Here is a 15156-nt window from a genome sequence, read left to right as displayed (position 1 = left end):
TGTGCTCCCGGCCCGCAGAGACGATGGAGACCGTGTCTGGCCCGTAGCATCTGGGGTTGGGGGTGAGGGCCCCCCCAACAAGTGCAGCTCCATGATCGCAGGCACTAGGCTTTTCTTTGTAATGGCAAGGCAGGTGGGCAGGGCAGGGCAGGGAGGAAAGGCAGGGAGCCCCTCTTGCTACCTCTTCTCCATGTTCTGCATCTGCAGGCTGAGGGAGGTGAAGCTGGCCAGGAGGTCGGTCACCTCATCCACCTGCAGGACAGAAGTAAGGCTCTGTCACAGGATGTTGGGACAGGCCCTGGTCTCCTCCCCATTACCACAGGCCTAGAGGGCAGACATTGTCTCTCCTCCCAGTGGTGGCTTCACTGTGACTATGGGAATAGATGTCCAAGGATTGACCCTCGACATCAGGTGGTCTCAGACTGCCCCAGAGAGAAGGGCCATGAGCAGCTTCAAAGGAAGTGGGTGGAGGCTTTGAGATCCTCATTGGGCTGCAACCCCATGGCCATGGCCTCTTTCTACGATGAGGGTCTGGCTGCCTCAGAGCAGGGATGGACTGGCCCTGAGGCTCCTGCCAGGCCCTGGGTCTGGACCTGTGGCTGCGGCTCACCTGCTCTCTGGTGCTTGTCATCTGCAGGCGGGTACACAGGTCGTCCAGCCGGTCCCGCTGCTCGTGCCGCCCCAGGCGCTCCAGGTACTCCCTCAGCATCTGGATGATCTGAAAAGAGGGGGTGGGCTGAGCTGCAGAGGGTCCCAGCTGGGAGGCACAGTGGAACAGGTGCTAACTGGGGTCAGTGTGAAGCGACTCGAGAGCCCTGGCACAGGAGGCAGGAGTGTGTGTGTGAGGGCAACGCCTGTCTGGGACTTGCTTGGCGCCAGGGGCTCAGCATGAGTGGGGCACCCACCTGTTTCACCTCCAGCCGCACAGCCTCCAGGCACTGAGAGTGGCCTTCTTGCAGGATGTTCAGCTTTGACCTGGCCAGGTGCAGGGGCGTGCGGCCAGCTCGGTCCAGGGCATCGACACGGGCTCCTGTGGGAGCGGGCAGGGGTGAGCATACTGGGGCGAGGGTGAAAGAGGAAGGAGAAAGGGAAGGGACCACATACCTCCTCGAAGCAGTGTAGTGATGACAGGGACATGGTTGGTACAGGCCGCTGAGGAAGAAGAATAGGGATTTGAGAAGGATAGGGCTTGGCCCTGTGTGCCTGTGTGCCCATTGGAGGGAGCAGAACTGTGTCTCTGAGTGTGCCTGCGTCAGGTTGTGCTTCCTGAGAAGGCATCACCAAGGCAGAAACTGGGTGGAACTCAGCAATCAAGTCCAGCTCCCTCCCTGTACCACTGGGGCAACTGAGGCTTGAAGATGGGACCTGCCTCACCATGCGCCACGGTGTGAGTCGGCCACAGGGCAGGAACTGGCTGCAGGTCTCACCTCCCCTAGCAGAGCCGCCTCTGAGCCAGGTTAGGTTATTAAATCAGCTCTGCTTAGGGCACAGCCAACTAGTGATCAATGGGGAATTCCATGGGACACAGACTGTGGGAGTTGAGTGCAATCCTGGGGGCTTGGGCTCTCCCCAAGATGACAAGAGATCCTGCTGGGAGCCCAAAGGACCCCAAGCTCTCCATCAGAGGACCGTGTCTGTGCCGCAGAGGAGGGTGTCTTGGCAGCGTTTCAGGCACTCACCCAGGTGCAGAGGTGTGTTCCCCAGCCCGTCTCTCTGGTTGGGATCAGCCCCGTGGTCCAGGAGCAGCTGCACTAGAAACAGGAAAACCCAAGAGGAGTTGTCAGAGGCTTCCATGAACTGGATCCCAACCCCAACCCCTAACCTAGCTAAAGAGGCTCACTCAAAGTGTGGACACAAAACAAACAGGATTTCCTGTATCGTTTCCTTCACTCACTCACTCATTCACTCACAGCGTTCATGTGCAGGCCTCTGCGGGCCGGGAACTGAGCATCCTGAGAGGGCCTCCTGGGCTATGCAGGTGTTACAAAACTGAGATTTTAAGGGTTAAAGAAAGTTCTAGTTAAGGTTCTCAAGGGCGTTTTCTGTTCTTTTCACAGCCAAGTGCCATAGTAGGAATCAGGCCACCAGGTGATGCTGAGCACCTCCTCCTCGAGAGTCTCCTCAAGGGTGGGCTGTGATAGCGCCAGGGACTCATCAACTGCCCAGACGGATGTGCGAGCAGAGTAAGTCACAGTGGGAGCCAGGATGAGCTTCACACCATACACAGAAACTAATTCCAGAGGACCCGCAGACCTACACGTGAAAGCTCAGTCAGGCCTGAAGAAGGAAACGGGAGAATATCTTCATGACCTTGGGATAGGCGAAGGTTCCTCAAATAGGTCACAAAATTACTAACCATAGAAAAGACTGATAAAAAAGAAAAAAATGATAAAGCACACAAAAAAAGGATTGATAAATACATTAAAATCAAGAAGCTATATTCATCAAAGGACACCATTCAAAGAACAAAAAAGCAAGCTCAGAAAAAGTCAGTCATTTATATTTGATGAATGATTTGTAAATAGAATATATAAAGAATTTCTACCAATCAATAAGAAAAAGATAAGCAACTTGTTTAAAAAATGGACAATAGACTTGAATAGATACTCCCAAAGAGGATATAAAAATAGCCAATAAATATATGAAGATGTGATTGACAGTATGGGCTGTCGGAAAAATGCAAAACAAACCACAATGAGATGCCATTATACCAAAACAGCTAAAATTAAAGAGACGAAACCAAGCATTAGCAAGGACATGGAAATATGTGGAACTCTCTTACATTGCTGGTGGGAGTGTATAGTGCTACAACCACCTTGGAAGTTTGGTAGTATTTACTAAATCTAAATATTTGTGCGACCCAACCCAGTGACCCAACGATTCCACTCCTGGGTTTATATCTAACATAGCTAAGTGATTATATGCACCAAGCCACCTGTATGAGAATCTTCTCAGTAGCCCAAACCTAGAAACAACAGAGAAGTCCATCAATAGTAAAATGAGTGAACCGTGAAGAAAGAACAAACAACATTCACACACGACATTCAGGAATGAATCTCAAGGATATAACATCAAGTGAAAGAAGCCCAGATACAAAAGACCGCATACTCTATGCTTCCATTTAAGTGAAATTCAAAAACAAGCAAAACTACTCTATGGTGAATGAAGTTCACATAGGTGAGGACTGGGTGGGGCAGAGTCAGGCTGGGGGGTGCTGAAAATATTCTGTCCTGATCCAGGTGGTGGTTACACCAGCGTACACATACAGAAAGTTCAGTTTATAAATTAGACGACACCCAAAAAAGACTCCTAAAAAAAAAGCCTGGAGTACTAGTCAAGATGGCGAAGTAGAAAAATACTTCAAAATAAAAGGGCGGGGTGGGGGGGCTGTCCTGCGGCTGCCCTTCGTACTGGTTAAACGTGGCCTGAATGTCTTGAAGGACTGGCCCCGACCTCAGAGGCAGTCATGTGCTGTCCTCAGGGTTACCTCTTCCCTAGCTTGGCAGTGCCAGTTCCACAGGCTAAAGCAGTGAGGGGGACAAGCACCACCTTGCTGGCTCTTCCTTACATCTAGCACCACCGTCTGTGCAGAAGCAGATCCTCCCCTAGCACCTCAAGAGAGATGCTATTTGCCCAGCCCACTCCCTCCTCTCTCCCCAGAACTCACCAATCTGGTCATTGCCATTGCAGGAAGCGAAGTGTAGAGCTGTGCGTCCCTTGTCATCGGCTGCACAGGGATCCGCGCCATCTTCCAGCAGCTGCTGCACTGACACCACCAAGACAGAGGGCAAAGAAGCAGGGAGAGAGCGGCAGTGTAAGCTAAGCTGCAGGTCCCAGGGGCTGGAGAGGGCTGCTCAGGGGCTCCTCCAAGCAAGGTATGCACGGGAGAGCCAGACCCTCCTAGATGCTGGTCCCAAAGGGAGTACAGTGACAAGGGACTTTCTCCTGAGGGCACAACGGAGGGCTATGGATTCTGCGTGCTCAAACTACGTGTCTGGGGTAGGACCTCATAGAAGGATCCTGGCCCTCAGAGTCAGGAATTCTAGAGTCACAGAAATCACCAGCAAAAACTGTGGCCTCATCCCTCTGAGTATGAACACACGTCCACTCATGCTGGACACAGCTGCCCACGCTGCTGGCTGATGCTTACTCTGCTCCCAGGAGGTGGCCCATTAGTGGACAAAGCACAGGTTCTGGAACCACAAAGACTAAATCCCAGGCTGAGCTAAGCAAAAAAGAAAGGAGTACACCGCCGACAGCGTGGGGCAATGGGAAGAGCTGGCTGGGAGTAGGAAGACCCAGATTCGGGCCCCAGTTCGCCAGCAAATGGTAATAATCTGCCCTGTCAATTTCCAGAGCTGCACTGATGAGAAAAATGGATGTGAAATCTCTTCTTTAAAAAGTATGGAACCATTATAAAATGTGAGGCATTATGTATTACATGTACACATCCAACCGAAACGTAGAAATTGCTGCCAAAATCAATTTAGAGCAAGCAACATTTCCGTCTGGCCCAACAAACCTCTTGAGGACTCGAGTCCTTCCAGACAAAGCCCAGAGACCCCCTCCTCTGTAATGTTTCCTGTCTCCTCAAGCTGAGTGAGCCACTCCCTTTCCCACATCTCCTAGCGCCCTGTTTATCATGCTGCTGACACGCTATGCTATTGTAGAGTAATTGCTACTGTGCACTGAGCACCGGCCAGGAATCAGGTACCTGACTGCTAAGCCCCTGTGCCACCCAGCAAGGTATCACGTCTATTTTACAGATCAGGAGACTCCAGCCCAGAGAGATCACGTGAAGTGCCCAAGCCACGTTCACCCAGCTGACAGGAGGCCAAGCTGGGATATAAACCCAGGCTTCTCTGGCTCCAGAACTTAGACCTCTCCAACTGAACACATAACTTCAGTTTTTTGGGGGGTTTTGTCTTCAAAATGATATCACTTTATATTCTTCATCTCCAACTATATTGTAGGATTTTTGTTTTGTTTATCTTAAAACCTTGGACCAAAATATTAGTTGTCTTGCTCAATGAATGTTGCTGACTGACTGAATAAATGAATGAAGGAAAAGGTTTATGAGAGTGGAGGAGAAATAAAGAGCATCAGGCCATCTCAGTGTTCATTAGTACATTCACCAAAAGATAGCCAGGATCAAAGAGATAAAGCTAGAATAGCCCATTCTATTTTGTGATTTGTGCAATTGTAGTCTTTATGGAAAGCACTTTAGCAATATCTCTCAGAAGCCATCGAAATTTGCAAACCCTTTGATGTAAGAATCCCATATCCGGGAAATTACCTTAAAAATGAAAAGCAATGTGCAAATATGTGACTGACTAAATCACTCTTGCTTTGTCCCTTAAAGCATCCATTAAAGTGTGCATCCATTAAAAAATTGTGGTTGTAATTGGAGACTAAAATTATAGTGTTTTTTGCTTTTTGCTTTAGAAAAATCCTAGTCATGTATTCATTCTATAAATTGGAAAAAAAATGACGCTTCCATTTTGGAAAAAAAACAATTACAAAGACTATGGAAAATGTTTATGATACACAAAAAATTATGCAGGCTACAAAATTGTGTGTAAAGCATTGTCTGAAGCCCATAAAAAATTCCTCTGCATAGGAAAAAGGGCAAAAAGGATATTCGACCTAATATTAAGAGGTTAGTTCCTTTGCTGACATTATGGATGTTTTTCTTGAATATTTCTCTGATTTCCAAAACATTTTAAATGCATATATTTAAAACATATGTAAAATATTTTAAATACATATATTCCATGTGTAAAACATTTCAAATAATTATTCACAGAAAAGCACTTGTGATTTAACAATAGCAGAGTATGAATGTTATGTCTACTGTAATTGCTAAAATAGACAAAATACCAATCACCATGCAGAGAAATAAAACAAGTGCAAACCATAATCCGACAGCCAGTTTCTCCGTCAGAGTTCTGCAAGAGCCCAGTAAATCTAACAGCCATTTAGATGTGAAGATGGGTGTGTTAGAGGCTCTGAATGGAAAATTACAGCCTTTCTATCAAAATAATAAAGCTACCACGAGAATACCTGATTTGAGATGAACTAGACCTTCTGTGGAAGGAAAGTATAATTAAAATACTCTTTGGTCACACATTAGAGATACTAAAAAGAGAACACATATCCTTTTTCCTTGAAAAGCTATCTAGGCTGCTGCCCAAATATTTCAAAATATTAAAGTTAATGAGAAAGAGACCAAAGTGAAGAGATCTGAAAAGCCCTCCCATTTCCAGGCCTGCCCACTGTGCTGTGCCTGGGATGAGGGAGCCACTGCAAGGCCCACAGTGCAGCACCCCAGCTCCCGAGGTAAATCACCTCTCCACGCCTGCTTTGCCAATCCCCCGGCCCTCAATCTATGCTCACAATTTATCTGTTGACTATGGCATCTGTCAGCGCTGATCGCTGATCGAGAAGGGAAGCTTTCGGTGGAGACACCCAGTTGGAAGAATGCACAAGGGGCCCACATGAGAATGAAACAGCAGGCACACTGTTTTGCGGGGAGCGCGCTTCTGTTGCGGGGAGTGCAGTTCTATTGCGGGGAGCGTGCTTCTGTTTCTGCTCTTTTTACGCTCCCCTTCTTGTGCTCCCCTTCTGCTCCCCAGGGGACTGCATGGGCTCCACACATATCAGAGTACAATAGTGGGATTCAACCACACATGTGTGACACAATAAACTGAATTATGTTCACGTATTTTAGGCACAGGCACCCTACTAAGCTAATGAACATTCTAAATCTGGGGTCCTATTCCTAGCTGTGAGCCTAGATCACAGCCAGACGTGGGACCAACCAAGCGTGGGACCCACAGCATCCCACCACCAAAACAGAATGATGTTCACTCCAGGAAGGCAGAGTAACCGCTTCCAAAGATGCCATTCCTAATCCCCCCCACCCCCATATGTTACCTTACACTCCCAAAAGGCATTTTGCAGATGTGATTAGGGTTAGGGACCTTGAGCTAGGAAGAATATCCTGGATTCTTTAGGCCCAATTTAATCAACTGAGTCCTTAAAATCAGAGAACTCTCTCCTGCTGTGAGATCCAGAGATGGCAGTGTGACAACTCGGTCCACTGTTGCTGACTTTGAAGATGAAGGGAGACTGCAAGTCAAGGAATACGGGCAACCTCTAGAAGCTGGAGAAGGCAGGGAAACGGATTCTCCCCTTGAGCCTCCAGAAAGAAATACAGCCCTGCAGACACCTCGATTTCAGCCTAGGGAAGACTGTGTCTGACTTCTGAGCTATGGAACTGTCTGATTATAAATTTGTGTTGTTTTACACAACCGTTTGTGCTAAACTGTTAGAGCAGCCATAGAAAATGAATATACTCTTTTTCCTGAGTCACAGAAAGAATTAAGTCAGTGGCTAAAATTAAAACTTTTCCCCTATAACTTGTCCTTTGATACCGCTACCACCCTGTCAGCTAGTGAACGCTGGAGAGCAAAGACAACAAAAAACAGAATGGTGTCCTGCTAGAAGCCTCTCCCAGGCCTTCCAGATGTTCTGCCAAAAAACAAGTTTGAGAACCAGTGACCCAACTACCACAAAGCTTCGGTTGAGAAGGTGGTGGCTCTGAGCAGACGGTGGCTCTTCTGGAAGCTAAAATTGACTATTCATTCCCATTAACCAGAAGTTCCCCAAAGTTTCTACTCTGCTGCTGGCTGTCAGGGATACAAAAGCAGACAAGGTCCCCACCATTGGGGAGCCCATAAATATTACGACATCAGGAAGTTCAGGGTGACAGAAACACATGGGAAGAGTGACAATCAAAGTCAGACTTATCTTCTGCAAGATGACTGCCGTGAGCCTGGTCCGTGGGGTGAGCTGGCAGACTGAATGCAAGCACCATCTTCCCTGGAGTTTTCCTCCCCTAACTAGCCCACGGAGCTGGATCTGCTTTGCACACTCACCTGTTTCCACATCGTTGGCATTGGCTGAGTCCCTCAGCCTCTTCAGAGCTGTGAAGAGAGGAAGAGTGTGCCAGTTAGGAAAAAAACAGCCATGATGAAGCAGAAAGTGAATGGCTTTCTAGTTAACCCACTTCTCAGCCACAGTAGCATCTAAAGAAAGAGAAGTGCTAAGATACAAGAGACACCATCCCGGGAACAAGGAGAAACACGAAACGTGGCACAGCCAGTGCAAAAGCCTACATTCTGTAGCAAATCCTCCAAGGTCTTTGGAGCCAGATCTCGGCTCTGCCACTTGTAGAAGCTAGGTGACTTGAGCAAGTTAGTTAACCCTCCTGGCTTCAGGTCCATCGTTCGCAAACAAAGCTGAGCTCTATCCTTATCGCCCTAAGTTGTTGTAAAGACAAAATGAAATGTTTACATGGAAACCCTGTGAACAGGTTACACAGATAACCTTATATTCCCAAATAACTTACTTAAATTTGGTAATTCCTAAGCAGAAACATTTTTCTCCTACGATGACACTACCTCTATATTAAAGGCCAATAGAAAGCCTCTGTCATCAGAGAAATGGTCAAAAATTGCAACTCAGATCCATATGGATTCCTTACATTCATAGAGCGCTTTATGGTTTATACCATGCTCTCAAATTCTCATTTAATCTTTATAACACTACTCAGATACGGGTGGACTCATAGTCCTCAAAAGGATCCTAAAAGTCCCCTTTCTTAAATCTTTCAAGGCATTGGTTTCCATGTCATCCACAAATTGTAAAAGAATACTCGGTAGATATACCAGAGCAGGAGGCTGAGTCCGGCAGACCTGGGTTCTAATATCAGTACAGCCACTTTCTAGCTATGTGATTTGCAGCAAGGCAAATTCTCTGAGCCTCAGTTTCCTCTTCCATAAAACAGAAAGTATCTGGATCTCAATGAGTTGTGAGGATTAGAAATGATCACATATCATGCAACAGCGTTTGGCACACAACAAAAGCAGAATAATAGCTATACATGCATCACCTCACTTAACTCTTGAAACATCCCTGTAAAGCAGGTATTGTACCCATCTTACAGATGAGAAAACTAAGGCTGAAAGTTTCTACAGTTTGCCTAAGGCGGAAATGAGGTAGAGAAGTCCAATCCAGGTCAGTGCACTGAAACAAACTGGTAAGATTTGGCTACAGGTTCTGGCCTCCCCTCTCTGATAATAAAATTATTTCCCAGTACGCCATTTAATTATCTACTAATAAACACCAAGAGTCATGAAAAGTTTCTATTCAGGAATTACCAAAGGTGAAAAGCCTAGAGTGACTGGTTCTGAGCAGGAAGTCTCCCCCGCCGCCTCACGTTCATGGTCCTTAGCAGCTTTAATAATTATTACTACTGAAAGAAGATTCAGGGGTCACTCCGGGCCCTTAGATAGGACGTCGGAGGACTCCGGAATGAGGGGGCTCGGGAGAGAGACCAGGGGCCAGATTCCCAGCGGAGGGCCAGCCCCGCCTCCCGCGCGCTCCTCACCATGCACCTCCTTGCCCGTGGGCCCGAGCCTGCGGTGGGGCCTGGCAGCGCGCCTCAGCCGGGCGGCGGGGATCTTACAGCACAGCTCATCGCGGGGCTCCGAGTCCTGCTGCCACAGGACATGGAGGTAGCGCAGCGGAGACTGGGCCCCGCCGGACGCCCGGCCCGGGAGGCCTTCGCAGCCGCCCAGCGCAGATCCGAAGTCCGCGAAGGAGAAAAGGCCCTCGGGGCCCGTCAGTGGCTCCGGCGCCACCGCGCACTCGCCATCCGAGCTCGAGCCGCCCGAGCGCGGATCGTTGTCCGCGCCCCCGGCGGCAGCTGCCATGGCAACAGCTCCGCGCGGGCCTGGCCGCGGAAGCCTCGTTCCCGACCGACCAACCGACCTGCTTCCCTGCGCCCTAAGCCTCACAGTCAGCGGGCGAGAGGGCGGGCCCAGCCTGCAACCACGGCAACCGAGAGCGGGGGCGGGCTCCGGTCGCGAGCTGGAGTGCTCCGAACCAATGAAAACCCTTCCAGCCTAAACCCCTCCCGTCAACCGGGTGCAGTGCGGGCAATAGAAATGGTTTCCGGCAGCGTGACTGACGGACATAAGAACCAACCACAAATTTGAAGTGGCCACGCCCCCCCCGCTGTACGTAGCTACACCGGAGCCAATAAAACGGCTGAATTTAAGACACTTTTTTTTTTTTTCCATTTCCTCTGTCGGATCATGGGAAAGGTAACGGGCGGATGCTTTAACCAATCACATTAAGATGATCTCCAGCCAATCACAAAGGAATATCAAGAAGACAAACTGTAGGGAGAGATATAGATGTATTTTAAGTCAATGAACGTGAAAAAAAGAACTTCCAACAATTGCATAGAGTAAATAGGAATATAAAGATATGTTAAAATTTGGGACTATCGCCACAAACGGCGCAGTAATAGCTTCTAAATGCTATAGATCCCTTTATTCAGGGTTCTCTCGGTAACCCTGGAGTTGATCGCTGATTTACAGAGAATTTTAATTCAACGAAGTTACACCAGAGCGATGTCCCCCCTCCGTCCCCTACCCCCGACTGCGAAAGCCAGTCACTGAATCAGGTAATTCTGGGTGTTAGGTTTTGAACGAAGAATCAGACTCCATTCCCGCTGACGTGCTCCCTCAGCATGGGAGAAGTCAGAGCTGGAAAGAGGGAAATATTCCGCAAGCAAGTAATGATGAGCTTAGCAATAGTGCAATGGCTTGTGTCCAGGCAAAAGTTCTTCCCTCTTCTTCAACCCACGTTAAATTTTTACATGGGTTAAATGTTAAAATTTCTACAAACCTGTGCTCGAGGAAAGAATATAAACTAAAGTCACTTTAACCAAGCTGCAAAAAGTATCAATATGAAGGTTGAAGCACAAGGAAAGACTCTATTCTTGTCCTAACTAGCCTGGTAACTTAAACTTTTAACTTTCTAGCCCTGTGTCAATGCCTGAATATACATCTGGATATACATCAGACCTCCAGATAACCCTCTGATCATTTCCCCCCTGAAAGACTCACATATTCAGACCACCTGACATCTATCATCTAGATTGCCTGACATCTGACTGAAGACTGTCCTGGACCAATCCTAAGGCTAAGAATGCATGACTGACAATTTTTGCATGACTGGTCATTCACTTTTCTCTATAAGAACTCTTAAGTTTTCTTTCTTTTTTGGAACATTTCTAGCTTTTGCCTAGCTCTGTTACCAGTTTGCAAACTCTAAAACCCTTGAATATATAGTTACCATTTATTTCTAGCCAAAGCCTCCAGACCCTTTTCAAGCTTGTTCGACATACCCCACCAACACTTCTATAAGGTGGGCAAGGAAGACTATCTCTATTTTATAGATGAAGAGCTGAAACCAGAGAGATAAGGGACTTATTCATGGATGCCCAGCTCTTTTGGGATGAGGGCTTGTGTTCAGGCAAAAGTTCTTCCTTCTTATCCAACCCAGTTAAAATGGAATCTTTCTCTAACGGTGAAAAACACTTTCAGAATTTGCAGTGCTCCCAGAACACCATTTTGAGGTATACCACTGTACTGTATATAGAAAAAAAAAATGCTGTTATTTGAACTCCTCTGTCCCATAACCTATAAGTTTATGTGCCAACTCTACTTGTAGCTAGAAGGAAGCAGAAGAAAGAAGTAAACACTGAACATGTACCATTTACCAAGTGCTTGATATATATTATACCATTTAGTTCTCCCTCACAAGAAGCTTAGAAGGTAGATATTATACCTTGAACCCAGAAAAGTCTTTTCTTTCCATCACACTGCTTTCGTTAATGAAGGTCCTGCTAGAAACCTGACTCCAGAGAGTTTAAGTGACATCTGGGTATTTATACCTTACTCCTGTTGAATGTACCCTGAAATAACTATTCTTCATTTTTCCTTTTTTTTTCTTTCTGTGTAAGAACCTCCGAAGTAGTCTTCATCCCTTCAGTCTCCCTTTGTAGAATTGGAGGTGCATATTCTGCCTAAAATGCCATTCTCTTCAAGACTCTAGGATCTGCCTGCCCATCGAGCTCAAGTATAGTCCAAACTCTTTATCCTAGCAGTCAAGACCAGTATTTTCCTCCCATCAGTGGGACTGGTCTTCAAGAGATCTGGTCTACCAATATGTTCACATTGTCACAAATTTTAATTTGAACAGGAACCCTAAACATCTAGAAGTGGTTGTTTCTTCTAGTTTTAAAGTCATCTTTTTTGAATTATAAATTACATAGCCCAGCCCTCTGTGTGTTTCAAGAACCACTTGTTATTTTGAATTAGAAGAATAGGATGTGGGTTGAATGTGCATCCAGTTAGCCTCAGTCTCAGGAGTTTAGATTGGGGGGGTGGGGACTTGGGTCTACGAAGTTGTAGTCCCCCATAATGCCTGGCTCAGCAACTGGCACCAGCAAATTTTAGATATTTGACTGACTTATTGATTGAATAAATGGATGAATGAGTGAAGATAGTCTAGTCCAATGGTTAAGACCATCAACTTTGGAGCCATAAATATGTGGGACTATGGCTTTGAGCAAGTGCTTTTACTTTTTCGAGCATCAGTTTCCTCATCTGTAAAATGGAGGTAATAGTGGTGACTGTATCATATGGTTATCACAGGACTAAATGATATGTGAGTAAAGTATCTAGTACAGAACTTAGCATAGAGTTAGTGCTCAAAAAATGATAGTTACTGTTATTGTAAATAAGGATAGGATGCAGGGTAAAGCCCATGCAAATCCTATGAAACAGTGGACACATCACACTGGCTTGAACTTGACCTAGGGGTACTGCAATCATTCATACACAGTCATTTATATTTGGTCAGTCAGCAAATAAAACATGAAACACTTGGTGGGAGACAAAGAAAATACCTATAATGTTTGCCTCATGAGAATCCAGGGACCTGGGTTCTAAATTCTGCCTGGCCCAAACTCACCTTGTGATTTGGGGCTGTTTTCTTTCTATGGGCCTCAGTCTTCCCATAAGAAGATATTGCTCTAGGTTGGATAATGACACTGATTCAGGAATTTTATTCTTTCTCTCATCCTGTTGGCCTTTACAGTATTTTAGAGCAGTTTGAACTTGTTGTCAACATTTAACAATTGAAAGCTTCCACATAAAAATTTCTATTTCCAGATTCCTTTAAAAAGAAGAAGATATGGCAATACAAGACCAGCTCTCCCACGTGGCAACAGTTGGCTGGAGTTGCATAGCAACCTTCCCCGTAAGATGGGGCATGGTGTTCTGGTTTGCCATAGTCTTCACCACTTTCTGTTACCGCCACACCGAGGCCTAAAGTGCAGTTGCCATTTATTGTCATACTGTGCTGTTGTTTTTCTTAGGTAGATTTAATAAGGAATTATTATATTTCTTGTTTTTATCAAATGTGGAATAATGAAAACACGTGGAGGGAAATTATCTAGTATCCAAAAATATGACATGTGATGATTATGTGAATTTTTAATGCCATGGTGGAGAATTTCTAATAAATCCACATGAGGGACATCTGACTCTCTGGAGAAATTTAACTTTGACTAACAATTGATTAGGAGGCAACGGTGTTTCATAATTCTGTAAAGTTAGAGATTAATTTGTAGGAAACTGATTTTTTTATGTCCAATGGAGAAGATAACCAACCCCAAAGGTTACTATTTTATTATCCTGTAGGACATGAAAGAAGTTTGGCTCTAACTCAGCAATCATATTTCAGCATTCTTTTGCTTATTAAATATTCTCAAATTCTTTTCAAACCAGCTGTGTCATACTGTTGGTTCTTTCATTAATGATTAAATGAGCTGACTCTTTATTGGTAACTGAATTATGTTTTAAATCTCTTAAGGGTATTACTCTTTCCTCATCATATAAGTTACAAATTTTGGGTGTTAGTTATTTGTTATTAACTTTACTTATAATATTAAAATCAAATTTATCGAGGTATAAATTACATACAGTAAAAGCCCCACATTTTAAGTGTACAAGGTTGATGATTTTTGAAAACTGTATATACTCATGTAACAATCACCCCAGTCAAGATACAGAACATGACAATTATATTTTTAACAATTTGAGAATTGTTCTTTTAGGCTATATAGAGAGAGGACCTTATGTTTTCAGAAAAGTAAGTGAATATTTATTTGTGGGCAAGAACAAGTCTTCAATGTCTATGGTGAAAAAAGGGATATAACTTAATATGCGGTCAGGAAAAATCCTACTACTTGATTGTTTTGTACTATCTAGTGGACTTCTGTACCAGAGGATCTCTAAAGACTCTTCTAGTTCTGACCTGTAAAGACTGGGTTATTGCTCTCCCACACATATTACTGCAGTAAAGGAGGGTGGGCAGGGGCTTGTGAGATCATGCTCAAGAGGGTGAAACAAACAGGACAGTAAATGAATGACAAACAAACAGGAGGTTCTTGGGAAATAGAGCTTTAAATTAACCCAGCTGAAGAGCCCAGGCACACTGTAAAATATAACAAATGGCGTCATAGAATTTTCTGCCTCAAATCTCAGGCGAAGGAAAATTAAGAGAATCAGGGCAGCTTTTCCACCGCTAAATCCTCCCAACAACTCTCCCAGGTAAAATTCCAGGTTTGGTCTTTCTGCAGTTTCTTTCCCTTTGATGTAATGCTTTCCCATTAGCAAGAGAGCCTTGCAAAATCAAACACCTTGTGATCAGAAACTTCATAGTCTGTAATGGGGTTCTAGCTGCTTCTAGGTCAAAGTTGCATTTCTAAGTGGACTTAATGTGATGCTAAGCAATGGCCTGTTTCAACTCAAATGTAATTCTACAAATATGGATTGAGAATTGGAAGCAGGAAGAGGGAGGTAGCAATTGCAATACCAATGAGATGATGGAGGCTGGGACAAAAATGATAGAAACACGATGGTGAGAATAGAGTCTGACCTATTTTGTAAGTAGAGCCAACGAAATGCAGCTGCATCAAATGTGTGGTGTGAAAGAGTCATGTCAAGGGTGATTCTGAAGGCTCTGGCCTGAGCACCTGAAAGAATGAAGTTGCCCCTAACTAAGATGGGAAAACAAGATTGATGGGACGAACAAGATTGATGCAGGAAATCAGAAGCTCAGGTTGGACATGTTATGTTTGAGGTGCCTGAGACATTCAGGTATTCGCATGGGCCACTGAGCCTACTTCAGGGGTGGGGTCTGCAATGGAGATATAAATGTGGGGAGTCA

General features: G+C 45.4%; 1 protein-coding gene across 1 annotated transcript; it reads right to left on the bottom strand.

Annotated features, from left to right (window-relative positions):
• Positions 1–12: 12 nt before the first annotated feature.
• On the bottom strand, positions 13–9886 carry ANKRD54 (ankyrin repeat domain 54). Its single transcript, XM_006914747.3, has 8 exons — positions 9455–9886; positions 7941–7988; positions 3668–3766; positions 1680–1751; positions 1105–1152; positions 906–1030; positions 611–718; positions 13–252 (listed from the first exon to the last, which is right to left on the bottom strand). The coding sequence occupies exons 1-8, from the start codon at positions 9777–9779 to the stop codon at positions 178–180; spliced, it is 900 nt and encodes a 299-aa protein (XP_006914809.1). The 5' UTR covers positions 9780–9886; the 3' UTR covers positions 13–177.
• Between the last annotated feature and the right edge of the window lie 5270 nt (positions 9887–15156).

This window comes from Pteropus alecto, unplaced genomic scaffold, assembly GCF_000325575.1.
Source record: "Pteropus alecto unplaced genomic scaffold, ASM32557v1 scaffold6, whole genome shotgun sequence".
NCBI lineage: Eukaryota > Metazoa > Chordata > Mammalia > Chiroptera > Pteropodidae > Pteropus > Pteropus alecto.
This window is presented reverse-complemented; position numbering and strand designations above follow the sequence as displayed.

Bases quoted from the DNA above. Each gene is read 5' to 3' on its own strand.
- ANKRD54 (XM_006914747.3), bottom strand. From the start codon at position 9,779: ATGGCAGCTGCCGCCGGGGGCGCGGACAACGATCCGCGCTCGGGCGGC. The intron at 1,031-1,104 runs GTATGTGGTCCC...CCGCTCCCACAG, and splicing joins CACTACACTGCTTCGAGGAG to GAGCCCGTGTCGATGCCCTG. The intron at 719-905 runs GTGGGTGCCCCA...CCCTCTTTTCAG, and splicing joins TGCGGCTGGAGGTGAAACAG to ATCATCCAGATGCTGAGGGA.